Genomic DNA, 27,445 nt, shown 5'->3' with positions numbered 1-27,445 from the left:
ATTTTCCTAAAAATGTGCATTTCATGCAAACATTTTATCAATTATAATAACTCAACTCATGGGAAATAGAAAAAATACATTCTTCATAAAAATCAATTACAAAAATGCATACTGCATAACTGAGTAGAAACTTTTCTCACAAAATTTTTAAAACTTAGGGCTGAATATTATCAAATCAAAATACTCTTAAATTTTAAGTACTCTCACAAAATACCACATTAACAATATGCCATTTAATTTTCCCAACAGATATGAACACCTCCTAAATTTCTACGTAACAACTGAAAGGATGTTGCATTAGGGTAGACCAAGTCAGTATGCTGTACGACGAAGCGGCTATTCATATTACAATTTTGACAGGCCTTCCTGGTATTAGAAAACTGCCAATATCAGCATGATGAATTAAAGTTTGAATTACTACAATTACAAACTAAAAGCTCACACATGCTTAATCTTCTTGTGAAAATGAAATACGCTTCACTTAATTTACTATAAATCTGTCAGAATTCAAACCACTAAAAAAGCAACAATTTCAAATCACAGAAGTAATTACATTTGAATACATAAAAGAGTTACTGTAGCTTTCCTCAAGTTCTGGTTCCCCTTCCTTCCCCCCCCCCACACACAAAATGGGCATTTCAAGAGGCCCTAAGAACTGCGTGTCTGCTTCACAGACCACTGTGCACCTTGCACAACTGCCCTTTGGAGACGGACTGAGACTAAAGAGAAGGGATGCAACAGAGCTCCTGAAAAACTGACACAACACACCCATCACCTACAAGCCAGAGGCACTGAAAACAATGGCTAAAAAATATCCCCATGTCTAATGTTCTAACATTCAAAATACAGCAAACAGGTACGCTAGACAGGCACCCTCCTCTCCCCGCCGCCAGGCCTGTCAAGAGCACAAGTAAAATAACCCGGTGCAATTTCCTTGTTTACTTAAAGATTTGCAGAAAACATGTTGACTGCTTCGGAAACAAACAGATTTTCACGATGTAAAAGGATATTTTTCATGACATTTTTAAAAAGACAAGAATAGTGAGGGTCTGGTCCGCTCGTAAAAAATGAAGTTCAACTTCACGGAGGGTACAATTTCACACTGCAGTTCATTAGCATGCCTTGTTTGCCACCAGAAGGAAGAGCAAAAAGGGGGGTGCGGGCAGAGCCGTGAAACACGCAAGACGGGGAAACACCACCGCCTTCTTCGGGGGCAACGAGTGCACTTCCGCGACCCCAGGCCGCAGGTGAGGAGTTCGGGAAGGGAACCCCGGCGCTGACCACCTGGGCAGGCCCCTGCCCGGCTCCGCCTGATGTCGGGGAAGGGATTTATTTACACCGCAGTGCCCGGCAGCAAACATGGCTGCCCCTGCCCCCCTGAGCCCGGAGAGTGCTCATTCCCCTCGCCCAGAGCATCCCACCACCCCCGCCGCGCGCCCCCCGCACACGCCCGGCTCCTCCTCCCCGGGGACGGCAGCGCCTCCATCCCTCCGTCGCGCCGCCACCCGGGCCCGCGCCGGCCGCCCGGAGCCCAAGCAGACACACGGGCCCACGCAGAAACAAAAGGCGGTCCCCGCCGCACGCCCCCGGCCCGCAGCCCCCGGCCCGCGCCCCGCGGGGCCCCCGCCCGCGCCCGCGCCTCCGGCCCGGCCCGCGCCCGCCCGCCGGAAGGCGCGCCCGGTCCTCCTCCCGCGTCCCGTCCGCTCCCTGGCCGCAGCAGCCCACCCGCCCGCCTCCCCGCGGACGCCCCCTCCGCGCGCGGACGCCCCCTCCGCGCCCACCCGCCTCCCAGCGCCCGGCGCCCCCGCCCCGCGCCCGCCCCGCGCCCTCCGTACCTTCAGTCTGTTCCATTCTAACCCCCCGGCCGTGTCAGCGCGATCACAGGAGACACACGGACGCCCCGAGCGGGGCCGCGGGGGAGGCGCGCGGGCGCGAGCTAGGCCGCATGGAATCCCCGGGCTAGATTTCCCCCGCGCCCGACGCCTGCGCCATGGCGGCCGGCACCGGGAGGGCCGCGGCCGGGCCGGGCGTGGAGCTCGGCGGAGGGCGGCGGGGGGCGCCGGGGGGCACCGCACAGCCGCCGAGGCCGCAGGCGAGCCGGAGCGGCGGCGGGGCCGGGCAGCAGGAGCCTCGGGGCTCGGTCTTCGCGCGCCTTCCCGCGCCGATACTGGACAGTCCCCGTCGGTCTCTGCCTCGGCCCGGCCGTCCGTGCCGCCGCCGCCGCCGCCGCCGCCGCCGCCGCCGCGCACCGTCCCCCGCCCCGACTCTCCGAGCGCCGCCGGCGCCGCCGCCAAATCCACGGCTCCTCATTGGCCGCCGGCCGCGGTGCATGCCGGGAGATGTAGTCCTGGCTGGAGGCGCGGGCCGAGAGGAGGAAGCGCCGACGGCGGGGTGCAGGGGAGCGGCGGGAGCAGGAGCCCAAAAGACTAGCGGCACGAGGGGTCTGCGCGACAAGAGCCCCGCTCATCCTAAAGGCAGCGGGAAGGCAGGGACGATGCAGAGGAGAGCGCACGGCAGAACCAGCCCACGGGCTGGACGTTTGGCCCGGGGTGAAACAGCGCCTGGTTCCATACTGCGCTTCCTCAGCACCATATGGTAGCCCGCAGGGTGCCGGTGCTGCACGACCCCGAGGTGTCGGGAACAGCCTACAGACAGGTGCCGGCTGGAGACGGCCGGAAGCCACTTTGACAATATATGCCCCCTAGATTGTGGGTCCGACAGCTGTCAGCGCACACCCTGCTCCGCAGGCGTTCGCATCTGGGAACCCTGGCAACAGTGTCAAGCCTCAGTTTGGGGAGACAGCTGTGAGAGGCGGAACCCCTCCTTCCCCAGAGAGCGAGTCTGGCGCATCTCGAGGCCTGGGCTGCGGGTCAGCCGGCCCGCGCGCCTTCTTCCTGCTGGCTGTGCAAGCCCGAGGCTTGTGGGTAAGCGGGAGACGTCAGCGCCCGGGGGCTCCGTGCCAGTCACGTGCTCGAGCCCGCTGCTGCCGCCGCTGCTGCTGCCCCTCAGACCTTCGCTCCGAGAGATGTGAGGGCGTCTGTCCTTGACCGAGCTCCCGCGAGGAAGAGAGGAGGAAGTGGGGAGTGGGGGTGGGCGGGGGTCTGTCAAGATTCTCTAGTTCTCTAGCCCCATCCCTCAGTTCTAGAAAATTGATGTGAAACAATAGGTGTCCTAGGTGAGTGACGCGGAGACTAGGCATGCGGGGATGTGCAGACAGGGTGATCTGTTCAGGGGCCGGTTCATGACTTTGATCGTTGCAGCGCAGACGGGCGCGTACAAAAGAAACGCTCCCCAGTCTGATGAGGAAACCGGTCCTTCGCTCGTGCTGAGAACGCTGAAGTGCAGCACAGCCGACGTTATGCTCTCCGATGGTACAGTGATCGGTCTATTTGGTACCTTACAAGAAGTCCTGACATCATTACACAACTGAAAAATTCAAAGATAACTCCAGAGCAGTATTTGCATGTTTGTGCTCAAGGCTTACTGCTGGCTCTCCACTCAGGGATCACTCCTGGGGGGGTCCGGGGTCCATATGGGGTGCCGGGGTTGAACCCTGGTCAACTGTGAAAGGCAAGCGCCCTACAAGCTGTCCCTAATCTAATTATTTAAAATAAAAAATCTGTAAACAAATACTAAGGATGACATTCAGAACTATGAGTTCCCATTACAATTAATCATCAAATATTTCTAAGTCTATGCGTGTGTTATACTCATGCTTTGTGTAATAACCCAAAGTTAAAGGAGCTGTAGATAGCACATTTTTAGGAGCTGTAGACGTGACTCAAAAGGCTGGAGCACATGCCTTGAATACAGGAGCGTCTGGGTTCGATCCCTGAGACCCAGTGCTACCACTCCCAGCATCATCACAGCAACTCCTTACCCAGAATAGCCTCCCAGTACTGCTGGGTGTGATCCAAAAGCCAAAAAATTTAAAACAAATCCCCAAAACCCAAATTTTTTTTTCTTTTTGGGTCACACCCGGCGATGCACAGGGGTTACTCCTGGCTCATGCACTCAGGAATTACTCCTGGTGGTGCTCGGGGGATCATATGGGATGCTGGGATTCGAACCCGGGTTGGCCGCGTGCTATCACTCCAGCCCCAAAACCCAAATGTTTTTATTTGTTGTATATGTTTGTTGTATCTTTTTTAGTGGAAACAGAACGATTGTAAGGAAGCAAGGCATTTGCTTGCTGACCTGCTTGGAATCCCAGGCAACACATGTGGCCTCCCAAGCACCTGAGTGTGCCAATACCCAACTCTAAAGATTTGAATGTCTTTGGTGGTGGGAAATGTATACTGATGAAGGGATGGATTAGAACACTGTATGGCTGAAACCAAATCATGAATGTTTGTAACTGTATCTCATGGTGATCAATTTTTAAAAAATATTTTTAAAACAATGTATTTTTAGAACACAGACCTGTGAAGAGGATTGCCTGCATCTGTTTGAGTTGCCACCTGTCTCCTGGGGAGAGAGACCAACTGGCCTCTCCATGACCCTTTCTGCCAAAGACCTCTTTCCCCACCATTCTGTATTCTCATGGTTTTGCTGATAAACCATGAACTTGATCTGACACCTGGATTTTCTCCTTGAAAAAATATGCTAAATTGTCTCGAGGTGCTTTATTTAACCTATTTCCAAAGCTATGCTTAGAGTATAAAATTAAATATATATGTATATATAAATAATTGGGTTTTGGCTATGTGCCTGGCAGTGATCAAGAGACCCTGTGTGGTAGGTACCAAGGATAAAACCTAGGTCAGGAATATGCAAAGCTGTACTCTCTCAGACAGGCCTCTTTAAAAAAAAAAAAAAGTATATTTTTAGCATTGGCTGGAGCCCTAGCACAGCAATAAGGCATTCGCCTTTCATGTGGCTGACCCGTGTTTGATTCCTCTGCCCTCTCTGAGAGCTCGGCAAGCTACCGACAGTATTGTGCCCGCACAGCAGAGCCTGGCAAGCTACTCATGGCGTATTCGATATGCCAAAAACAGTAACAAGTCTCACGATGGAGACGTTACTGGTGCCTGTTCCAGCACGCTGGAGCAAATTGATGAGCAACGGGGTGACAGTGACAGTGAAGTTCCTCTGAAGTTCAGAACTTGCTTTTTCTTCATAGAAAATAAATAAACAGGGAAACTGGGGACATTGGTGGTGGAAAATGTATGCTGATGGAGAGATGGGTGTTGGAACACTGTATGACTGAAACCCTACCATGACAGCCTTGTAACTCTGAATCTCATGATGATAGGAGGAGGAGAAGTGGAGAAGAGGAAATAGGAGGAGGGGAAGGAAGAGAAGGAGGAGAAAAAGAAGAAGAAACAATTCATTGGGACAGTTTATCTTGGGGTTGGAGCAATAGTGAAAACACAAGTTCATCTAGAACAATTCTCAGGGCTGGGGTTATGGAGCTATTTGTTTGGTTTCACTTCAGAAAAGTATATCTAAAAATTGCTTACATGGGGGCTGGAGCGATAGCACCTCAGGTAGGGCGTTTGCCTTGCACGCGGCCGACCCGGGTTCTAATCCCAGCATCCCATATGGTCCCCTGAGCACCGCCAGGAGTAATTCCTGAGTGTAGAGCCAGGAGTAACCCCTGTGCATCGCTGGGTGTGACCCAAAAAGCACACACACAAAAAAAATTGCTTACATGATAAATTATCATGAAGGAAAAAAAGAGCCAGGATTTATAACAGAAGGCAGACATTGCCTTGAACAAATGGATTTCAATAAGGTTTCTTAATCCATCCCTTTACAGAATAGGATTGCCAACATATGGCCGGAGTTGAAAACCTAGCTCATCTTTCAGTACTGAGCTTGGAATTGTTCATCTGGTTTATGAATACTTAATGATTTTCACTTTGGCTGGTTTAAGTGAATACAATGCATGAATAAAAATATTTTCCAGTCTAAAATGTCTCCCAGAGAGTATTTCTGAATCCTTTATGATCTTTTTCCAGAAAAAAATGTGTGCATAGTGGTGGTGATTAATTTATGCAATGAGTTTCAGAATTATATTTTACCTAAGCTTTTAGAGCTCAAAAATTCACCATCAGGAATTTTCAGGGAGGGTAAGGTAGAGATCAAAGCTACGGAGATTGAATTAATTCTAGTAAACAGAATGGGAATTGAAACCTTTAGGTACAAAGTTGATTAGATATGTTCAAAGGGACCTCTAGTGGCCAAACTGAAAATTCTTGCTTGACACAGTTGTTTCATTTGGTTTTGGCTGAGTGTTGCGGATTCAAAGTATTTCCTTAAAAAACTGCAATTTTGTATCCCCATCTTCATTCTTACAAATGTGCGGCCAGATGAGTGACGTTTGTGGTTAGCTCACGTGGTAAGGAAGAGTATTCTCCGTGAGAAAGCTGTCGCTGGTGGTGCTCAGAGAGCCTCTAAAAATGTTGTCTCCCTTGTAGCACCAGATAAAAATGGAAGAGCGCAGAAAAGCGGGGCGCTAACATTTTTCTAGGAAGCCCATCCTAGAAATGAGGTCCTCCCCACCCCAATCGAAGGTGCTTATGTCATCGCACACCTGTAGTATTTCATATGAATTTTAAATGGTTGCTGCTCAAACCACTCATCGTAATGCAAATCTAGTGGCACTCCTATTTCCGTTGGAAGATTTCGCAGTACAGCAGTCTGGGCCCGGGGCAGGAGCGGGGTGTCTTCCGAACCATTCCCGCCCTTTCTGCCGCTCCCTCTCCCACACTCGTCGGGGGCCGGCGGTGGGGGGGGAACTGCATCAAAGTGAGGTCACTCGTGAGTCCAAAATGGTTGCCACGGCGACCATAAAGCACAATACACTCTGCGTAGATGAACTGCTGCTTTAATACGGCCTTCGCTGGGTCTCAGAGAAGTTGGCCGAGCGCCAGCCGCTACTCCAGGGACTCGAACCCGGCGCAAAAACCCTGCCGCCCGCAGGCCCAGGGCTCGCCGCTCCGAGCCGGCCCGGACAGAGACGCCCGCCCCTCCCAGATCCTGGGAGTTCATTGGTGAGCAGTGTCGTCACTCAGAGTGACATCACGAGCGCGGGGGTGGGGAGAGAAGAGGTGGAGCCATAGAGTCTCAGCTTGGGCCCTTCTAGCCAGGAGCTGGGGCGGGTCTGGAGGACCGAAAGCCGGTCCGGGGAGCCAGGCCGAGGAGTTAGGGGTGAGCGGGCCAAGTCCTCCGGCTGCTCCCTAGTGGCCCTGGCCTGCCTGTTCTTCTGCCAGGCCGGGCCGTCCGCATCCTCCGCCGGCGGCAGCGCCTCGTTTTGTCGACAGCTGCCAGTGCCCCATCCTGGCCTCGTCCCCCACGGGTCACCCCCACCTGCCGGGCTCGTTCTCTTCCTCCTTTTTCCTGCTCCAGCTTCCTCTTCTTAAGGTCCGTCTTCCCTCTCCGCCCACCTTAACAGCCCAACAGGACACTCCCCCTCCCCCGACTCCTCTACGCGCGCTAAGGACAGCGGCAGTCCAGGCGCCGGCCGCGCGACGCCCCACAGTCCGGCGCGTCTAGCCAAGATAGCCCGCGGCGCCGGGATGTGGGCGGGGCTAGATATAGGCCCCGCCCCTCCACGCCCTTCGGGGCGTGGTTACCCGCAGTCCTGGGCGTGGCGGGGAGAGCACAGGGGGCCGAGACCGGCTTCGCCTCCCTCCGCCTTAGACTATCTCCACTCAGTGCTGGATTCAGATGGTCTGACGTGCTGTGGTTCAAAATGTCACCTCTGTGGGTGAGGTTTCTGCCCAGGAGAGACCCCTGGAACTTCTTTACCAGACACAGAAAGCTGAGTGCATAGAATGAGTTAGTAAGAGCTCTTTCCTGCCCTGGACTGAAAAGTACTCCTGGATGGATAAAGGTTTGGGTCAAGTGTGTTTACAAAGATGAAAGTTCAGTTTGGTTTCTTTGGAGCATCACTAGAACAGGAAACTGATTTAGTAGGGACATAAAGAAACGTAGTGAGTACTTTCGATTTTTAATCTTCAACTTTTGGGGCAGCTTGGCCAAATGTGGGTGGCAGGGAAGCCGACAGATCTAGATTCACTTTCTGATTTCTTTTCTTCTGGACACACCCGGAGATACTCAAGACTTCCTCCTGGGTCTGTGTTCAGGGATTCCGCCTGGCAGTACTCAGAGTACATATGTGGCGTAGGGATAGAACTGAAGTCCCCCCACATGCAAAGCAAGGGCTCTGTTCTCTACTGTCTCTTCAGCCCCCTCCCTGTATTTTGAGGCTACATTTAAGTATTCACGTTCAGTTTCTTAAATATTTTTTAAACACTTGAAGAGATTACTAGGTGTTATTATTTCTATTTATTGTTTGGGGTGCCCAGCTGTTCTCAGGGCTTACTCCTGGCTCAGGGATCATACCTGGTGATGCTTGGGGCACCAAATGGGGTGCTGATCAAACCCTGGTCAGCCGTGTACAAGGCAAGTGCCTTATATGCTGTACTATCGCTCTTGCCCCTACATATATTACATAATAATAGATATTACTGACTATAAATCAAAATGTCATTAAGAACATTATCATCAACATCATCACATTAGAAATCATTCATGCTTATTGGGATTTCAAAGTACCATTCCCAAACTCAGGGCTAAGGAAATACTAATCATGTTTTTTGGAAATGAACTTGATGATTTTGTATTCTGATAAGAACATGCAATATCTCTATCCTTGCGATAGTTAAAAAAACATTAAATCCTGATATTATTGCTTTTAAACCCAGTATATGGTGTGTGGGTTTTTTTTGTTTTTGTTTTTGTTTTGCTTTTTGGGTCACACCCGGCAATGCACAAGGGTTACTCCTGGCTCATGCACTCAGGAGTTACTCCTGCTGGTGCTCAGGGGACCATATGGGATGCTGGGAATCAAACCTGGGTCAGCCACGTGCAAGGCAAACACCCTGCCTGCTGTGCTATAACTCCAGCCCCATGGTGTGTGTTTTTTATTGTTTTTGGGTCATACCTAGTGATGCTCAGGTTTTACTCCTGGTTCTGCATTCAGAGATCACTCCTAGCAGCCTTTGGGGACCATATGGGATACCGAAGATCAAACCCCTGTCAACCTCATGAGAGGCAAATACCCTACCCGTTGTACTGTTATTCTGGTCCCTAATTTGGGGTTTTTGTTTGTTTGTTTGTTTTTCTTTTGCTTTTTGGGTCACACCTGGCATTGAACAGGGGTTACTCCTGGCTCATGCACTCAGGAATTACTCCTGGTGGTGGTCGGGGGACCATATGGGATACTGGGAATCGAACCCGAGTCGGCTGCATGCAAGGCAAACACCCTACCCACTGTGCTATCGCTCCAGCCCCCACCCTAGTTTGTTTTTAAATAGTAAGTTATTTACTCATTTTTATCTAGGTCCTTCTATTGACTATATATAAATATGGCTTTCTTCGGTTATAATACAGTCTTAACTCTTGGCCGGACAAGGTAAGCTTTGAGAATCCATTCCACTCAATAGTTATATGAACTGTATTTGTCAGTATGTGAAAGGATAGGCTTAATATACAACTGAAGTTTTGCTAATTTACAGGAAGCTGACATTTTAATGTATGTAAATTTACCCCCAATTTTTTTTACCCCCAATTTTCTATGTGCTTTAGAACTCAGGTTGAGTGATTTTGTAGAGGTGAGCTAAAGGTAGGAGACGTAATAGTTTGAATGACCGCTCTATAATTGAGGAATATTATATGAGTCTTTTGGTTGTAAACAAGTAAAATAGCTGACAAACAAATCAATTTTAGGAACATTTCTGTCCCAGTAAAGTCTGAAATCCTTTATTTCAAAGAAAATCCACTTAGGGGGCTAAAGAGATAGTAGAGGGGGTAGAGTATTTGTTTTGAAGATTTGATTCCTGACACCCCTTCAGGAGTGATCCCAGTGCCAGAAGTAAGGTCCAAGCACTGCAGGTATGGCCCCCAACCAAAAGCCTAAACCAAATCAATGAACAAGAATAACCACTTAGAACTTATGATGTATTGGATGAATTGTATATCTTCTCTTAGGCCAATGATGGCCAAAAGTGGCCTTCATTACTCTTTTGAACTGTTTCCATTTTTCCTTATTTTGAAAAATGGAAACAGTTCAAAAGAATGGTAAAGGCTGTCTTTTCGCCAAAAGAGAATTCTGCCAGAAACTGTCTTTGTCTAGTTTGGCCTTATTTTTATTTTTAAGTGATCTGATGTGTTAGTTAAGTTGGAATTTGTCAGCTGTAGCAAAACTGGAGTAGAGAAATTCTTAGTAGCACCCAATTCTAATTCCCATGCGTAGTGTTTTTGAAGAATCTTAGGTGAAGGGCATTTCAGCTCTTAAGTACCTCTCATTTGAGCTAGTTCCTGGGTAATACATACACAAAGTCCTATTATGTGGTTGATAATTCCCCACAGGGACCCTTAAGTGTTTCATTCCAACAGTATTACTATCTCCAGTAGAGTAGGCAAAGACCTAATTCTTTTCCTGTTTTATGTAGATGAAAATTAAACTTCAAGCAACCCCTGGTGGTAGTTTGTTATTTAGTTTTTAATTAATATAGACAAAAGATTTTTAATTTCTTATAAAGCAATTACTCTTGAGAATTAACTCAATATTTCTTATGTAGTATATCATTCAACCCTACTGCATATTGTTCAATAGAAAACAATGCTATATTTCATTCATTAATGATATATCATCTGCTTTTAAATCCAGACTGAAAAAGTATTGTTTTAGTTTAGTCAGAGAAAGTACCCATTTAACTTTTAAGCTTGTAATAGTATGTGCTCAACTCAGAGAATATTACTCTTTATTTCAGATTCCTTAGCCATTTAATCCATCCAGCCTGTGTTCCTTATTTCCCATCAATTGCGTTTCATCACTTGCCAGATTCCCATTTAAACAAAACAATTATGAAGAATTATGGAAGCAAGACATTCTATCTTAGTCATTCAGGCTATAAAGTGCCTCATGTACGCACTAGAATCATACAGAAACTACACACATCAACCTGCTGGCTGCAAGAGGTCCCGGGTAAACATCAGCTAGCGCAAACTTCCAAAAAGCCACAGGTGTCAAGCCTTGAGCCAACAAAAGAAACTGGCATGAAGACTAAGGAAGCAAAGCGGTCTCTTAGACAAAAAATTGTGGATGAATTGAAATATTATTACAATGGATTCTCTTTGCTTTGGATTGACACCAAAAATGCTGCCAGAATGGTTTGGAACCTGTTGCATGGACAGGTGCTGACCAGACGGGAGAGACGAAGGGTAGGCAAGACTCATATTTGAGAAAGAAAATGTAAGGGTTAAATGAACTGGCCTTGGTGGGGAGCGCACGCACACCTGGCATTAGTTGGGGCTTACTCCTAGTGTGGCTGGTGGGACCATATGTAATTCCAGGGGTCAGACTTACCTGCCATACTACCTCTTTGTTCCCAAATGAACTATTCTGAACCAAGTTCTCCCAGCAGGACTCAGGACTGTGTGCTGCCTGGGAATGAACCCTAGAACTCTAGCTTGTAAATACTTGTGCTCCAGCCCTTTAAGCTACCTGGCCTAGAACCAAATGTTTTGTTTTGACTTGTTTTTGTGTGTGTGTGTGAGTGTACTTTGGGCATTGAACCCAGCCCTGATACAAGCAAGGCAAGTGTTACATCCCTAGCCCACAGAATTAAGTTCAAACTCATTTTAAAGCTCATCATAAAAATTGCAAAGTAGCAACATTATTTGAAGGTGAAAACCAAAATTTCTTAAAGATTTTCTATTTGCCAACAACTGACTTACTATATAGCTCTAGGTAAAATTCTTGTTTTTTTTTGTTTTGTTTTGTTTTTGTTTTTGCTTTTTGGTTCACACCTGGCGATGCACAGGGGTTACTCCTGGCTTTGCACTCAGGAATCACTCCTGGCGGTGCTCAGGGGACCATATGGGATGCTGGGAATCAAAGTCGGGTCGGCTGCGTGCAAGGTAAACACCCTACCCGCTGTGCTATTGCTCCAGCCCCTAGGTAAAACTCTTAAAATGTGTATAGTTTGCCTATAGAATGGTTAAAACTGTTTTCTAAAAACATTATAAAAACATTGTAAAGGGGCTGGAGTGATAGCACAGCAGGTAGGGCATTTGCCTTGCATGCTGCCAACGTGGGTTCTATTCCCAGCATCCCATATGGTCCCCTGAGCGCTAATAAAAAAGAAAGAAAACCACTGGGGGGAAAAAAAACATTGTAAAGCTTCAACTTTGGTTTGTATACCTAAAAAAAAAAGTTGTTAGCATATAAAAATTTACATAAAATATCACATGTATGTGTATATTTGCGACCATACCTGGTGGTTCTGGGGGCTACTCCTTGCTCTGTGCTGAGGATTACTCCGAGCAATATTTGGGGGCCATTTGGTTCTGGGTATTGAACATGGGCCCCCAGCATTCAAAAGTTGTGCTCAGCCTGTTGAGCCATCTCTCTGGACCATAAAGAAAATGCATTCTAGGAGCTAAACAGATAGTAGAGGGGTGTTTGTCACTTGGCACCCTATATGCCCCCCAAGCACCTTTAGGAGTGACCCCTGAGTACAGAGCCAGAAGTAAGTGCTGAGCCCTGTCGAGTGTGGCCCAAAGTAAAAATAAAATAATGAATCAATGAAAAAAAATAAAATAATGAACACAAACTTGTCATTTGTGTTCTCTTGGCTACACCTAGCAGGGTTCAGGGGTCATTCCTTTTGTTTATTTGTTGGGGGGGCCACTGCTGGCTGTGCTCAGGGCTTACTCCTGATTCTGTACTCAGAGACTTGGGGAACCTTGTCAGGTAACAGGGGTAGAACCCCGGTCAGTTTTGTGCAGGGCTAGTGCCCACTCACTGTGTCGCCACCCCTCACGGGTTCTTCACGACTATGCAACAGGACGGTGAGTGCCAGGGATGGCAGTTGGGCTTCCTGCACAAAAAGAAGGTGCTCAGTGCACTGAATTTACTGGTGCATAAAAAACAAAATAAAAAAAATTTTGTTTTATTTTTAATTTGGAGACCACATCTAGTTGTGTGCATGGCTTATGCTGTGCTCTGCGCTCAGGGAACACTCCTGGCAGTGTCTGTGGGACCCTATGGGTGTGGGCTACTGACACAGGTTGGTTGTCAGCAGCAGTCATCTTAACCGGGGTTGTATCTCTCCAGCCCCACTGAACACCAGTTTTATTTCATTTATTTTGGGTTTTGGACTACACCAGGTGATGCTCAGGGCTAACTCCTGGCACTGTGCTCAGGGGTCGCTCCTGGTGGGGCTCAGGAGACCATTTTTGGTGCCGGGGATCAAACTTGTGTCAGCCGTGTGTGAGGCAAGCATCCTACCCACTGTACCATAGCTTGGGCCCCTAGAACCGATTCTAAAAGATACCATTGTATTTAAGTATAGACGCCAAACTTAGATACAAGCTAGGAAAGAGCAAAACAGCACGTAATGAATACAGGTTTTGATTGTCACAGATTTTCTTTAAGATATATGTATATATATGTACATATATATATATACACACATATATATATTATTACTTCAGACCCATGGAAAGCTCCACTATTCCATTTTATGAACAGCTGCAGAAAATCTGTCTTTGATTTTTAACACTTTGAGAACCAAGGCAAACTTCTTTGTTTTGGGGTTCTTTCTCTGTTTTTTTTTGCATATTCTAAAATAATGAATATTTCATATGCATTTAATTCTTTAGCTGTTGAGAACTTGTGCTGACATCTTCCGCTTGGTTCCATTTATGGTATTCATATTTGTACCCTTCATGGAATTCTTATTACCAGTGTTTCTGAAACTCTTCCCAGAGATGTTGCCATCAACTTTTGAAAGTGAATCTAAAAAGGTATGTAGGATTTAAAATTTTTTTTAATTATGACTTTTTTTAGAGCCATGCTTAGGTGTACTGAAAAACTGAGCAGAAAGAGATCTCTTTAATATATACTCTTCTGCTTATTTTCGTATTATTAATATCTTGAATGAGTAAGGTATATTTGTTGCAATAGGACCACTACGTATATTATAAATTGAAGCTCATGCTTTTCCTTCACTCTTTGTATTACACAGATCTATGGGCTTTGACAAGTGTGTCTTGCCATGTATATGCATCACAATATCATACATAATAATTTCATTGCCTCCAAATTACTTATGCTTCGCTTGTTTATCATTTTTCTCTCCTCCCTTCTCTCTCAACCTGGAGCTAACACTGATCTCTGTACTATGTTTTTCTTTTTCATTTGCTTTTTGTTGTTTGTTTTATTTGGGCCATGCCCCTGGAGCTCAGGGCTTACTTCTGGCACTGCTCAGGGCTTACTTCTGGCACTGCTCAGGGCTCACTCTTGGCAGTGCTCAGGGACTATATACGTTGCCAAAGATCACGCTGGGTCCGCTGTAGGAGGGCAAATATCTTAACTGCTCTTCTCTCTTTCTGGACCCTGTATCTATGGTTTTACCTTTTCTAAAATGTCAGATTGTTGGAACTGTACAGTGTCTAGCCATTTCAGTGTGACTTATTTAATTTAACAATATACAACTAAGATTCTGTCATGTCTTTTCACAATAGTCATGTCCTTTTATCTATCACAGTGTACAATTTTGTTTATAGCTTTAATGGAACTTGTTTATCCATTTACCTATTTAAAGACATCTTGATTGCTTCTGATTTGGGGTAGCTATGAATTAACTTGCTATAAATATTTATTCGTTTGGATATAAACTTCCACAAATTTGGATAAAAGTCTAGAATAATTGCTGGAACATATGGTGAGACTATATTTAACTTTTTGTTTTTTGTTTTGGGGCCACACTGGACAGTGCTCAAGGCTTATTTGTTCTAATTCTCATAAGAGAATTTATGAGAATTATTTATTTGTTTATTTATTTATTTTGGGCCTCACCCAGCATTGCTCTGGGCTTATTACTGGCTCTGCTCTCAGGGATCACTCAGGGATCTCTGGTGAGCTCAGAGAACCCTATGGAATGCTGGGGATCAAACCTGGGTCAGCCATGTGCAAGGCAAATGCCCTCCCCACTGCACTGTTGCTCTGGCCCCTCATGAAAACCACTTAATCGGGTCTGAAAATTATATTACTCTGACAAGTGGACCACCAGTAGCAAGGTGGCATTTATTCTTTTCTCCTCTTGAGTTTCTAAGTTGTAATAATGAAGGACTGATTAGCTTTTTTCCTCTTCTGTTCTTAAGGAAGAAAAACAGAAAAAGACACTGGCTGCAAAGTTGGAAGTAGCAAAATTTCTTCAGGAAACAATTACAGAAATGGCGTGGCGGAATAGGGCCAAGTTGGGTGATGCTTCCACACAGTTCTCATCCTACATCAAACAGGTGAAAGATCACATGAAGCCAGAGTAAAAATAAAGATTCATGTCATCTTCCAAATCATTCACAATCTCTTGCAAGCACCATATTTGTAATACAACCTTGTGAACATTTATAGTAGTTTTCAGAGAAACCTATTTTTGGGGGACAGGAACCACACCCGGTGATGCTCAGGACTGACTCCTGACTCTGATCTCAGGAATCATTTCTGACGATGGTTGGTAACCCTATGTGGGGCGGGGGATTGAACATAGGTCAGCCGTGTACAAGGCAAGTGCCTTCCTCACTAGACTGATCTTTCCTTTTTTTTTTTTTTTTTTTTTTGCTTTTTGGGTCACACCCAGCGATGCTCAGGGGTTACTCCTGGCTTTGCACTCAGGAATTGATCCTGGCAGTGCTTGGGGGATTATAAGGGATGCCAGGGATCGAACCCGGGTCGACGCGTGCAAGGCAAACGCCCTACCCACTGTGCTATCACTCCGGCCCCTAGACTGATCTTTCCAATCTGGAAAACAAACAAAAATATTTCAAAGCAATGTATTAAACATTTTCAATATTGCCTTTCTTTGCGGGGGACAGGGGAGCCACACCTGGCGATGCTAAGGGATTACTCCTGGCTCTGTGCTCAGGGATCAAGAATTACTCCTGGTGGGGCTTGGGGGAATCATATGGGGTGGTGCTGGGGATCAAACCTGGGTCAGTGGCATGTGAGCAAGTGCCTTGCCCACTATACTACCTCTCTAGCACCCACTCCCAACTTTCTTTTGGTGGTGCTTAGGGGATATTTCTGGCTTGGTGCTCAGGGTTGCTTGCAGCATTGCTCAGAGGACCATATGTGGGCTGGGAATCAAACGGGCCCCCTGTACGCAAAGCAAGCACTCCAGCCCAGTTGAATTGTCACTTTGGCATTGAATGGGATAGATCAATATTCTTCTTCTTCTTTTTTTTTTTATCGTGCTGGAACTTGAACCCAGGGACTCTTGCGTTAGAGATACATGCGCCACAGCTAAGCCACACCCCCAACCTTAGACCTCTCTTCCCCTCTGTACCATAGGCCCATTTGAAGAAAGCAATTGATGTCTTTCTATCTGATGTCTTTCATCAAAGACTTGACCTGTTTTCAAGTCGACAAGGAAGGTTAGACAGGAACTATTTTTTAACTAGCCTCTTTACCTCATTGTCAAGGTTCAGACGGGCCACAAACCCAGCACCGCGGAGATTGTACGTTTTTCCAAACTGTTCGAGGATCAGCTAACTCTGGAGCATCTAGACCGATCTCAGCTTGTTGCCTTGTGCAAGCTGCTAGAACTGCAGTCCTTTGGAACCAACAATTTACTCCGCTTCCAACTCCTGCTGCAGCTGAAGTCGATAAAAACAGATGATGAAGTAAGCGTTTCACTGTAGCTGTAAGGAGCTAGCAGGGCACAGGGAGATTGCCGAGGGTGGCTTCCACCACAGTGAGGCCTCATCTAGGTCTGGCAGGGCGAGTGGACTCAGCAGCCACGGTCGTGCCACCCTGTACATTGATTACTCATTGTAAGAGTTATTTGTCACCTCTGACTCTCTTTTCTCTTTTTGCTTTTGTTGGGGGGCTATATCCAGCGGTGCTGTCCTTACTCCTGGCTCGGCACTTGGGGGCTGGTGGTCAAACCCGGGTCAGCAAGTGCAGGGGAATCACCCTGGCACAGTCCTATCACTCCCTGACTTGCTCTCTAGAGGTCCCCATATGCTCCTAGTAATTTGGATTCATAGCGGCAGGTCGGGGGTGGGGGGTGAGCAGCTCAGTGTCTGCCTTCTGCTGCCACTGGAACTCTGTGCTGCTCCCATGTGCCCACATTTGCTGTCACCAAAGTGAATATTCTCTGGGCAAGTTGGTCTGGTAAGAAGGGGTGACAAGACTAATTCAGGGAGGGAAAGCAGGGCCTCGCTCTGACGGGGAAGGTGGGCAAGGACCTGTTGAATTAATCAGACTGCTTCGGAAATGGAAAGAATGTTCCTTGAGTTGGAAGCAGGTGCCTGAAAGCATTCTACCCCAGCAGCAGGAGGCCCAGACCTGGGCAAACATGATCTCACTGGCCCCAGTCAGCTCTCAGTTGTCATCAGGACCTGGGAACAAACAGCCCTGGTCCTAGAACCATTGTTTCTGTCACATCAAGCAGAAACTGCTTATAAAGGGAGTTTTATAGATAACAGAATTGGGGCTATCGTGAGGTGGTGAGATGGGCTCGTGGGAGAACAATATTCTGGGCCATGCACCGAATGTCTCTCAGGTGCAACTCTTTTTCTAATGAATCCTAAAGCTGCCATGGGGACAGTAGAGCTGCCACCACCGGGTCAACTGCTAATGAAGAGGGGAAAGAACTACCTAGTGACAAGGCCCGGGCAGAGTCGGGAAGGTCTCTGCTAGAAAGCACCCCTGGATCTCAACTCCTGCCTCTGTCTAAGTCATCTGGACTTCCAGGGGAATGGCCTGTGTGCTCTCAGTTCCCAGGATCAAGTGTCCAGATTCTGGTGCCTTTGGTTGGGAGACAAGGATTAGGTACAATGAGAAACAAAAGCCCAATTCCATGCCCTGTGTTTCTTTCAGGCAATTGCCAGAGAAGGTGTGAATACTTTGAGTGTGTCAGAGCTACAGGCTGCCTGTAGGGCCCGGGGGATGAGGTCCTTGGGTCTCACTGAGAAACAATTGAGACAAGCGCTCACAGAGGCAAGTAGCAGCTCTCTCCGGTCTTCTCACTAGAACTTTCCCCTGCATTTGCACACCTTACTCTGCAGTTTCTACTTTGCAAGGGAATCCTGTTACGCAATTTACCTTATTTCATTGAGCAAAGGGAGGCTGAACAAATTAAATTTATTTTTGACTCAGGTGGCATTGCATTCGTTTACTGTTGCTATATAGCAAGCTCTAGGGACTTAAAACAACAGCTCTTTATTAGCTCACAGCTTGGCAGTGCAGGCGGTGTTACTCCTGCAAGAGAAGAATCCACTTCCACATTCATTCTGTTTTTTTGGCTGGCTAGTTCCTTGCAGCTGTCGGACCTTTTTTTCTCATGGCTATCACCCCCAGGCTGCTCAGAGTCCTGGAAGTCACCCTTTCTGTAGCCCTAAGTCCTCTCCATCTGCAAAGCCAGCAACTTAGAACTTCTCAGGTGTCAAACTACCCACATCTTCGAATCTCACCTTTCCCAGTTTTTGACCACTAACTACCCTCAGACTTAAGGATTGCAAGTGATTAGACTAGTGAACTACCAGGGTAATCTCCAAATCAAGGTCAACTGACTTGCTACCTTAATTATATCTGCAGAATCCCTTTGTAATGGGACTTAGATTACTCTATGAATAACTGGGAGAAGGTGTGGGCTCAAAACACAATGACTTACAGGACCATTTGAGAATTTTGCATAGTCCTGCTACTCTAAGTGCCAGGGCAAAATCTTTATTTCAAGGCTTGTCATCAGTATGAATCCATCAGGAGATCTAAACCTTGCTCACCCAGGATGCTTTCCCTGTTAGTACCCTCACCCAATGTAAAGTGGTAGCTTTGGAAAAGTATATTTAATATTTCCCCATCTGATATCTGTCCTGTCCTGTCCTTCCATTGTTCATCGATTTGCTCAAGCGGGCACCAGTAATGTCTCCATTTTGAGACTTGTTGTTATTATTTTTGGCATATCCAATATGCCATGGGGAGCTTGCCAGGCTCTGCCGTGCAGGCAGGATACTCTCAGTAGCTTGCCGGGCTCTCTGAGAGGGACAGAAGAATAGAACCTGGGTCGGCTGCATGCAAGGCAAATGCCTTACCCGCTGTGCTATCACTCCAGTCCATCTGATACCATATGATATCAAATCTGATGTCATATTTGTATTTTTTTTGTTTTTCTGGGAATTGAACCCAGGGGCTCACACATGCAATGCAAGTGGTTTCCCATAAGCCACAAATCCCAGCCCTGAAGCATTTATATTTCAACTGTCAATGCTATCACAGTTATTCAATCTCTCATTTCTTAATTGTAGAAAGTGTTATAAAATGTATACAGATTATTTTACAGATTATTTTGGAATCAAGTCATTGTGATTGTGTAGTTAACTATTTCCTCCAATATGTTGGATCTCTTTTGTTAGAAGATGATCACATTAGGAGCTGGAGCAATAGTAGAGCAGTTAGGGCACTTGCTTTGCACACAGCCAACCCGGGTTCAATTCCCAGCTGTCTTCAGGATCCCCCGAAAGTACCAGGAGTAACTCAGAAGCACAGAACCAGGAGTAACCCCTGAACATCCCCAGGTGTGGTCCTATAAGCTACAAAAAGAGAAAGATGACTCTATTAGATACTCAAACAAAGATGTACTTAAAACCATTTATTCTTGGGCTGAAGCAATAGCACAGCGGGGAGGGTGTTTGCCTTGCATGCGGCCGACCCGGGTTCAATTCCCAACATCCCATATGGTCCCCTGAGCACTGCCAGGAGTAATTCCTGAGTGCAGAGCCAGGTGTAACCCCTGTGCATCGCCAGGTGTGACCCAAAAAGAAAAACAAAAAAAAGCAAAGAAAAATATTTATTCTTGAGGACAGACTTCTAAGTGGGTTCATGCTTGCCAGGTCTTTCTTTTTCTTTTCTTCTTCTTTTGTTTTTGCTTTTTTGGGTCACATCCAGTGATGCTCAGGAGTTACTCCTGGCGGTGCTTAGGAGACCATATGGGATGCTGGGGATTGAACCTGGGTCAGCCACATGCAAGGCAAATGCCCTACCTGTTGTACTATTGCTCTGGCCCCTTGTAAGGTCTTTCTTGACAAGATCATTTTACAAATCCCACTACAGGAAATGTGGCTTCTAATCTAAGCAGATATTTAGTTCACCATGTATTTTTTCTCTTTAAACATGTACATACATTTTATACTCAAAGATTATCATTGTTTAAGTGATAGGGCCATGAACAGCTTTGTTTCTTTATACTCTCTGTATCCTCTAAATTTTTTTTTAACCTTTTGGTTTTTTTGGGTCACAGCCTGTGATGCATAGGGGTTACTTCTGGCTCATACACTCAGGAATTACTCCTGGCAGTACTTGGGGGACCATATGGGATGTGGAAATTGAACCCGGTCGGCCTCGTACAAGGCAAACGCCCTACTTGCTGTGCTATCGCTTCAGTCTCTCTAAATTATTATTATTATTATATTATCTGAAAGTGTATATATGCACCTTTTTTGGAGGGCCTCTTTTTCTTTAGAATCTGTGTTCCAAAAATTCTCTGATAGGATGCAAGCAGCATTTTGTACAGAGAAAATCTTTAAATGGTAAACAGGACCCATCTTAACCTCATAATAGGTACTCTAATGAGAGACCACATTCAGTGTTGGCACAGTGGCATCTGTAGTACATGGTGTTGGTAAGGGCTGGGGAGGGAGGTGTCCTACGCTGCTGGCAGAGCCTCCAGGGAGGAACGGGGTAGGTGTTGGGATATTAAGTGTAACAAATTATTGTGAACAACTTTATAAAAATAAAATTTTTTAAAAATTGGGGCTGGAGCAATAGTACAGTGGGTAGAGCATTTGCCTTGCACACGGCCGATCCGGGTTCGATCCCCAGCATCCCATATGGTCCCCAGAGCACCACCAGGAGTAATTCCTGAGTACAAAGTCAGGAGGAACCCCTGTGCATTGCCGGGTGTGACCCAAAAAGAAAAAAAAACTAAAAAAAAATAAGTTACAATATCTTTCAAAATTTAAAGATGCGTTTCTAGTGGGTTGGGGAGATAGTTTAAGTGGTAGGCACAGCCTTGCGTGTGTGAGGCCCTGAGCCCCGCCCCCCATGCTTCCTTACCTCTCCAACCCCAGCACTGCTGGCGTAGAAGCTAAGGGCTCCTGCTCCAGCCCTGGCCTGTTGCATCTCCCGTCAGCATGTATGGGGAACCGTGGGTGTCTGAGCTCTCATTCAGCTCTGACATTCTGCGACTCTGTCCTTTGTCATTCCCGTCTCCAGTGGCAGCATCTCCACCTGAAAGAGAATGTACCTCCTTCTCTTTTGCTCCTGTCACGAACATTTTACCTGTTAGATGTGAAGCCAAAGCCAGTTGAGATACCACTACCTAGGCAGGTGAGTAACTGACCCAGAGAGAACCTGGATTTCTGTTAAGTGAGGCCTCTGGCCACAATTTACCTCTTCCCAGCAGAGGAAACATCTAGGTAAATATTTTGGAATTTGGCCCAGCTGGCTTTAAACCTTTACAAAATTCCTCTAGATATCAAATCATTCAAATGACTTTTAGGGAAAATGTTATTCCCTATAATCCCAGCAGACTTTTGTGTTGGTTTTATTTTGTTTGGGGGCTACACCCAGCAGTGTTTGGGGGCCCATGAAGTGCTGGGGATCCACCTGGGTTCCTGCGTGTACCCTTGCCCCCCCTCATCCAGCCCCTTCCTCAGCAAGCTCTCCCCTCGCCACTCTTTCTTTGTTGAGACTGAATAGTTCTTTCATGGCTGTCTCATTTGTCAGATTATTAATTAGGAGGGAGGAAGGGTTTGGGGGCCACAGTGTGCGTTGGGGCTACTCCTGATTGTAGGCACTGCCCCTGGGGCCCAGGGACCATACACAGTGTTGGGGTTCCACTACCTTCAGCTCCATGCAAGGCTACTGTCTTACACCTCTACTATTTCTCTCATTTAAGTTTCCTGATTTGGGTTGTTTGGGGGCCACACACGGTGGTGTTCAGGGATCACTCAAGGTGGGCTTGGGGGACCAAATGGTATGCTAGGGATGGAACCCAGGTCAGCCGCATGCTAGCCCCATGGTGTACTTTTTGAAATCCATGTTTCTAAGTTTCCATTCTCCATGAGTATCAAATGTTTTTTTGATATACTATAAAGAATATTATACTTTATAATATACCAAGTACTATACCAAGTACTACAAAGAACTATAAAGAACTTGGGCAATCTAATATATGCTATACTTTTGCATCTATGTAGGATGAATTCTTAATACTAGAGTAGAATTAGCGTGCAACTTTTTGTACATAGGGTGCTCAAAATGCAAAGATAAATAATTCTAAGTTGCTACTCAGGCGTAGTTCATATGTTATTCATAAAGGGTATAGTTGGAGGAAGTTGAGACAAATTGCGCTGCCAAGCATTGACTACTGGAGAAATGTTTCTGCAGTTCAGGATGAGCAGAAAGCTTATGTTCCTCTTCTCTCCCTAGACAACAGACATTCCCTTGGAATCACTTACCCCCCCTGCACCGAAAGAGAACTTGGTGGATGGATCACCTCAACCAAAGGGATCCAAGGTTAGATACTATTTTGATTAGCACTGTCTGTCGTTGCACTGTCATCCTGTTGTTCATCGATTGCTCGAGCGGGCACCAATAATGTCTCCATTGTGAGACTTGTTATTGTTTTTGGCATATCGAATATGCCACTGGTAGCTTGCCAGGCTCTGCCATGTGGGCGGGACACTCTCGGTAGCTTGCTGGGTTCTCTGAGAGGGACAGAGGAATCAAACCCGGATTGGCCACATGTAAGTCATGCTCAGATGTTACTTCTGGCTCTGCACTCAGGAATCACTCCTGGAGGGGTTCAAGGGACCCTTTGGGATTTCGGAGATTGAACCCAGGTCAGTTGCATGCAAGACAAGCGCCCTACCTGCTGTACTATTGCTCCACCCCCCTGCACTCTCATTATTCCCTCAAGCTTCCCATCATCTTTCTAGCAGGTGTTTCTGTGGGCTGCACTCCAGCCTGGCCGCTGTGCTCATCAGGGGCCGCGTGTCTGGCTGTGGTGGGTTCCTCCCTGGTGCTGGCTGCAGGGCTCACCCGTGTGCCTGCCTGAAGCCATGCTTTCTGGTTATGACACTTATGGGGATGTTTTAGACTGTGGGGGTCACTGGGATGGGAGTTGAGCCTCTCTTTGGTGATGCTCGAACACCTGGCTGCCGCATTGCTGCAGTGACTGCTGGTGCCAGAGAGCACAGCCAGCAGAGCCGCCCGGACGGCACTGGGGCTCATGAGGGACGCTGGGGATGACTTGTGACCATGAGCTTGCCCGGCGGGGGCTCCGAGCCGCCAGACTTTCTCCAGGCCCTGCTTTCTCTGGTTCTTCTTGGTGGTGGTGGGTGGGACGGGGCTGGGCTGTGGCTCATTAGGCAGTGCTCAGCGGCTACACGCTTGACTGGGCTCCCAGGCAACCTTGTAGGGCCAGAGACCCAGGCCAGGGTCCCCGCATGGACTCCAGCCTGTTGGTCTCTCTGGTCATTGCTCGTTTTTACCTCCTGGATGAAACTGGATCACAATACAGTGACGCGCTCTCGCCCCTCCTCAAGCTCCAGGTTCATTCACTCCTAGAAGGGAACTTGCATTTCTGTCCCTGCCCCTTCTTCCTCTGATGCTTTTGTTGCTATGACGGGGTTACACAGGTCTGGTGTGGAGCCCACACTCCTTGTTGCAGTATGTATTGTTAGTTGTGGGGCTCTCACACATTTTCCGTAGTGGGAATCTGCCAGGGTCATGCTGGCTACAAGTGGTGGCACTGGGCATTGAGCTCCTGGCTGCACGAGGCAGATTTGTCAGCTACCGGGGAATCTCCAAGGCCCCCTACAGTGCGATTTAAAAAAAAAAAATCTTGTTTTTGATTTTTGGGCCACACCTGGCCGTGTTCGGGGTTTACTTCAGCTCTGCTGCTCAGTAATCACTTCCGGCAAACCACAAGGGACCACACGGGGTCCTGGTGGCTGAGACTGGATCTGTCACGTGCAAGGCAGATGCTCCACCTGCCCACTGTCTCAGCCCCTACCGTGACGTTTACCGAGCACTCGTTGCACTGTTTGATTGGCTTCTATAAAAGCTCAACAGCTGATTTTATGCAACTAGTTTTTTTTTTTCCTTTTTGGGTCACACCTGGCGATGCACAAGGGTTATTCCTGGCTCATGCACTCAGGAATTACTCCTGGCTGAGCTCGGGAGACCATATGAGATGCTGGGAATCAAACCTGGGTTGGCTGCGTGCAAGGCAAACACCCTACCCGCTGTGCTATGGCTCCAGCCCCCTATGCAACTAGTTTTGAGAGTCCTGTGCCAGAATAAGAAGAGGTTGTAAAAGTTGCAGGTGGGCATGGCAGTATGACTACAAATCTGATACTTTGTTTTAAATTAGTAGGGGGGGGAGAGACAGGAGGTGGGGGAGGGACCCTGGTGCCATCAATGGAGGAGAATGGGCACCAGTGGAGGGATGGGTACTTGAGTATTGTATAATTGTAACACAGGCATGAAACTCTGTAACTGCACCCTCATGGTGACTCATCAATTAAAAAAATTAAATTAAAAACAAATAAATAAATAAATTAGTAGCCCAACTCTTTTTGGGTCACACCCAGCGATGCACAGGGGTTACTCTTGGCTCTGCACTCAGGAGTTACTACTGGTGGTTTCTCCCGGTGTGTGTAGGGGGGCATATGGGATACTGGGAATCACACCTGGGTTGCCGTGTGCAAGGCAAACGCCCAACCTGCTGTGCTATCACTCCAGCCCCCAGTAATCTGACTCTTGTTCTGATGTTTAAGGATGAAGAACTCAGGCAAGTGCCACCAGTTACATCACCACCCATCACATCATCTGTCACTATTTCATTACCTAAAGAATCCATCGCTTCTGCTAAGCAAGCTGTAAGTGTCTGAAAAGAAGGGTGAGAGCACGGGGAGAGAGACAACCCTTTCTCTCGTTTTTTTATTTTTGGGCTACGCTGGGTGGCTGCTCAGGGCTTACTTCTCACTCTGTGCTCAGGAATTACTTCTGGCAGGTTCAGGGGACCATCTGGGATGCTGGGGATGGAACCCAGGCCGGCCACATGGAGGCAAACACCCTACCTGCTGTACTGTCACTCCAGCCCTTCTCTAGTTATTTTTAAGGGCAGTAGGAATCTGAAATTGAAATTATTGCTAAACACTGCGCAGTTCTTCCTGCCACCCGAACAGGAAGTTGTAGGCTGAACTTTAGTCATAACCACATTTTAAAAGTTATCCAAAAGTGGAAAGTAAATTTAATCAATGTCATCGTGAATCCGGACTAAACAAGTAATCTCTAGAAGCTAATTACCATATAGGCAAATTATTATTTTTTTGGTGCCAGATGGAAATGGTTCCCATATGTTGTATATTTTACACAGGCATCTTGATCAGGGAACACTAGAAAGAAAGCAGCTCCAATCCTTAGGAGAGCTGTGTGTAAGGAATTACTTTACCCACTGTTCCCATTTGGATGGAGCAATGTGAGCTCACAAAGCATGTATGACACAAAGGGCGAGTGGGGGCGGGGCCTGGCCTCCCCTGCTGGGAGGGCAAAGCAGATGTGTACGGCACCACGAGGAGTATGTGTGTGTGTGTGTGTGTGTGTGTGTGTGTGTGTGTGTGTGTATGACGAGGGAGGGTGTTCATTACCAAAGGAAATGTAAATGCAGATGTGAGTTTCATTGTGACTGGAAAACATAAGAGGGACCCCCAGAAGCCACACATCTAGAGCAGTGCTGAGGGTCTAACACATCCTTATGTTTCCCGCCTTGACCCCAGGCCGCGGCACAGAAGACAGTCCAGAACAGCAAGGCTGATTCCAAAGGCACCTAAGGTCTGCTGGAGGTGATGCGTTCTCTTCACCTGCCTGTGCTGAAGCAGTGAGAGCCGGAAAGGGCCTGGCAACGATGGCTGTGCCTGGTCGGAGGTAGAGAACCTGCTGCGTAGTCCCTGGAGTCAATTGGTTAAGGCAAAACTGTTGCAGATGATGATGGTGGTATCATCAGTGAGAGCAAGTGCAGACCCCTTAGAAAAGTCTGTGTCATTATGTCCTCTTAACTAAACTTTATGGAAAGCCCGCCCCTGTTGTTTTTTGAACACTTCAGAATATATTTAGGTGCATGCCCCTCTCCCCCCTTGTTTTGGGGTCACACTCAGTGGTCGGGGACACATGTGGTGCCAGGGATTAAACCAGGGTTGGCCACATCAAGGCAAATGCCTTAACCCCTGTGCTGTCTCTCTGGCCTCTCTGTATGCCTTTTAAGACGATTTATTTTTATTTTGCATAATGGAAATCAGCTTGTTGCCTGAGATACTTCTGCCTCACGTGGCTTGGCAAGGCCTGTAAGAACGTGGAAACTCCAAAACTCAGTATGAAAGCCCTGAATAGCTCAGTGACCCACTGTAGAAAATAAAGTGCCTTATGAGACGGAATGGAAATACAAACTCCCCAGCAAGGTCTTCCTGGATACAAAGAAGAAAATGTTTCTGGGAGGAGAAAACGGGGAGCTAAAAGACTGGCAATCGTGAACGCCCCCCTCCAGGACCCACAGAGACTCCGGGAAGCTGGAGTCTGCCACGGTGGAGCATATGGCTTTCATTAGCCCCATTTTCCTAGGAAACATCATTAAGGATTTAAGACTTAACCATTTGTTTGTGCTGGGTATGTGTTTTCTGGTCTGTTTGTCTTTCGCAAACAAGACTGTATGTTAGTCATAGAGGTTATTAAGTCTGATATAATTCCTGTGCTACCCAATGACAAGTATTATGTTTGGATATTTATGCTGGGTATTTTCAGTACTGTCAATACTGCAAAGAAAAACAAACCCTTACAAGAATAGATTGCGGGACCGCTGACAAACATCCCCCCTTCAGAAACCCTCCGAAGGGAAAAGGACTCGGGACTGTGGGTGATGGAGTTTCCTGCCAAGACTGAAAGGAGTTAGGAGTCAGCTTAAATCTAGGAAGATGTGAATCTCCCTATCTGGGTCACGGAGAGGACTGTCAGGAGCACTCTGTGGCAAGGGTGTGTGTGCACTTTCCGATGCGTCCTCAGCCACCTCCCCACGGCAGGACAGGCCCCTCCGTGCCTGACTAAGGACTCCTGCCCCTCAGGAGGAGGCCCTGCTCTGGGGCATCCCACGGACTCTGCCACTGGCCTCGCATGGTGATTCACAGCAAATCTCCCCATTTATAAAATGATGGGTGTTTAATTAGTTCACATTTCAAAGTGTTGAATGTGGGAAAGGGATTAGCTAGCTAACTTGCTCCATCCTGTTCTAGGGAATGATTCATATATGTACCACTGGGCAGTTTTTTTTTTTTTTTTGAGGGACCTCCCCAACCAGGCTCAGGG

The 27,445-nt window shown here is 47.2% G+C and overlaps 2 protein-coding genes across 4 annotated transcripts in view; one reads left to right on the top strand and one right to left on the bottom strand.

The window, feature by feature from the left end:
• Positions 1-2,229, bottom strand: part of NSD3 (nuclear receptor binding SET domain protein 3) — a 122,213-nt gene extending 119,984 nt beyond the window's left edge. For 2 of the 3 annotated variants that reach the window (XM_055123682.1, XM_055123683.1), the window contains exon 1: positions 1,836-2,229. The gene's annotated coding sequence lies outside the window, so the exon portion shown is untranslated. The remainder of the gene's footprint in view (positions 1-1,835) is intronic. The other variant, XM_055123684.1, reaches the window with a different exon arrangement.
• Positions 1,048-25,982, top strand: LETM2 (leucine zipper and EF-hand containing transmembrane protein 2). Its single transcript, XM_012932373.2, has 11 exons — positions 1,048-1,247; positions 9,353-9,424; positions 10,785-11,235; positions 13,681-13,824; positions 15,184-15,321; positions 16,501-16,701; positions 17,903-18,022; positions 21,296-21,409; positions 22,514-22,600; positions 24,868-24,969; positions 25,870-25,982. The coding sequence occupies exons 2-11, from the start codon at positions 9,378-9,380 to the stop codon at positions 25,921-25,923; spliced, it is 1,458 nt and encodes a 485-aa protein (XP_012787827.2). The 5' UTR covers positions 1,048-1,247; positions 9,353-9,377; the 3' UTR covers positions 25,924-25,982.
• The last annotated feature ends 1,463 nt before the right edge of the window (positions 25,983-27,445 follow it).

This window comes from Sorex araneus, chromosome 1 (assembly GCF_027595985.1).
Source record: "Sorex araneus isolate mSorAra2 chromosome 1, mSorAra2.pri, whole genome shotgun sequence".
Lineage (NCBI taxonomy): Eukaryota > Metazoa > Chordata > Mammalia > Eulipotyphla > Soricidae > Sorex > Sorex araneus.
Note: the sequence above shows the minus strand (reverse complement) of the source record. Positions and strands in the feature narration are given on the sequence as shown.